The following is a 1,151-nucleotide window of genomic DNA, read 5'->3' on the forward strand; positions in this document are numbered from 1 at the left end:
GACCTCTTGAAAACCCATTTTTAGCACCTTGCCAACCCATAATGTACTTGTGATTAGAAAGTTTAAGGAAGGAAATGACTATTTCTCTTCCCCATGACAGCCTCATCGCCGCCTGCATCATGAACCCTCCCTCCACTTTTCTTTTCAAAACTATCTTTTCTAAAAACCACTTCCCAAAAACCACTTTTCAAAATTACACCCCTTTCAAACCACCTCTCCATAAACCCACTCCCCCCAAAACCACTCTCACTTTAGAAAGCCCTCACCCAAAACCACTCTCAATACCCCACTGTCGACGAAACTCATGGCAAGGATGAGGAGAATGGCAAATCGCGAACCACCACCGCCACCAGTCCGGCGAAGTAACCGCCGGCGGGACATCGCCACCGCCCCGCGACACTCCGGCGCTCCTGCGGTTGTTGACCTAATCGCCGGCGACTCATCTTCCTCCTCGCCAGCCTCGTCGTCGTCGCATACGCCAGATATCACGAGTCCACCATTGCCACCACCCTCAATCGGCGACCCTCTGTCTTCTCCACCGTCGCCACCGCGTCAGCCGAACACCCTCCCTATCGACGCCAATCCTTCGCCACCGTTAGTTGAACTCGCGCCACCTAGGGCACAACGAGCACCCTCGCGATATCCGCTCCTCCATATCCGCTACCCGATTGTGCCTCCGCCATCGACTTCGCCATCGCCGCCGCCTGAAGCAGGAAGTCGTCCATCACAGTCACCTCCTCCAACGCACCCACCATCACCACACGCAAGGCTAATCGACATCAATCAGCCTCCTCCYTCATCACCAACAGATTCAAGCCCTATTTTGGGCAATGAGGTACCTTCTGATTCACGTTTGCATGAACTGGTGGAGGGACTTACAACCTCTGTTTCATCTGAGGATGAGCATTTTATTCCTCCTGGTTCTCCCTCCACTGTGATTAATCCACAAAAAGTATTCCTTCTTACTTGGTATAATCACCCTTGCACACGTATGCCCGCTGTTTTGGCCGATACCATACCCCACACTGGTGAGGATGAATCGGTAGGGCTTGAGGACATTGTTTTAAATGATATGAATGAGGCTGTTGTTGAACCACCTAATGATCATGAGGCTGAGGTAGAACCTGTTTTAGACACTGATATAGAGGATA

At 51.5% G+C, this 1,151-nt stretch overlaps 1 protein-coding gene across 1 annotated transcript in view; it reads left to right on the forward strand.

Moving 5' to 3' along the window:
* The first annotated feature begins 304 nt into the window (after positions 1-304).
* LOC112504920 (proline-rich receptor-like protein kinase PERK9) overlaps positions 305-1,151 on the forward strand; it is a 5,791-nt gene continuing 4,944 nt past the window's right edge. The window contains exon 1 of the mRNA XM_025108877.1: positions 305-1,117. Within this exon, the coding sequence (XP_024964645.1) occupies positions 305-1,117 (813 nt within the window). The remainder of the gene's footprint in view (positions 1,118-1,151) is intronic.

The sequence above is a fragment of the Cynara cardunculus genome, unplaced genomic scaffold (assembly GCF_001531365.2).
Source record: "Cynara cardunculus var. scolymus isolate 2C unplaced genomic scaffold, CcrdV1 Un_Scaffold_7345, whole genome shotgun sequence".
NCBI lineage: Eukaryota > Viridiplantae > Streptophyta > Magnoliopsida > Asterales > Asteraceae > Cynara > Cynara cardunculus.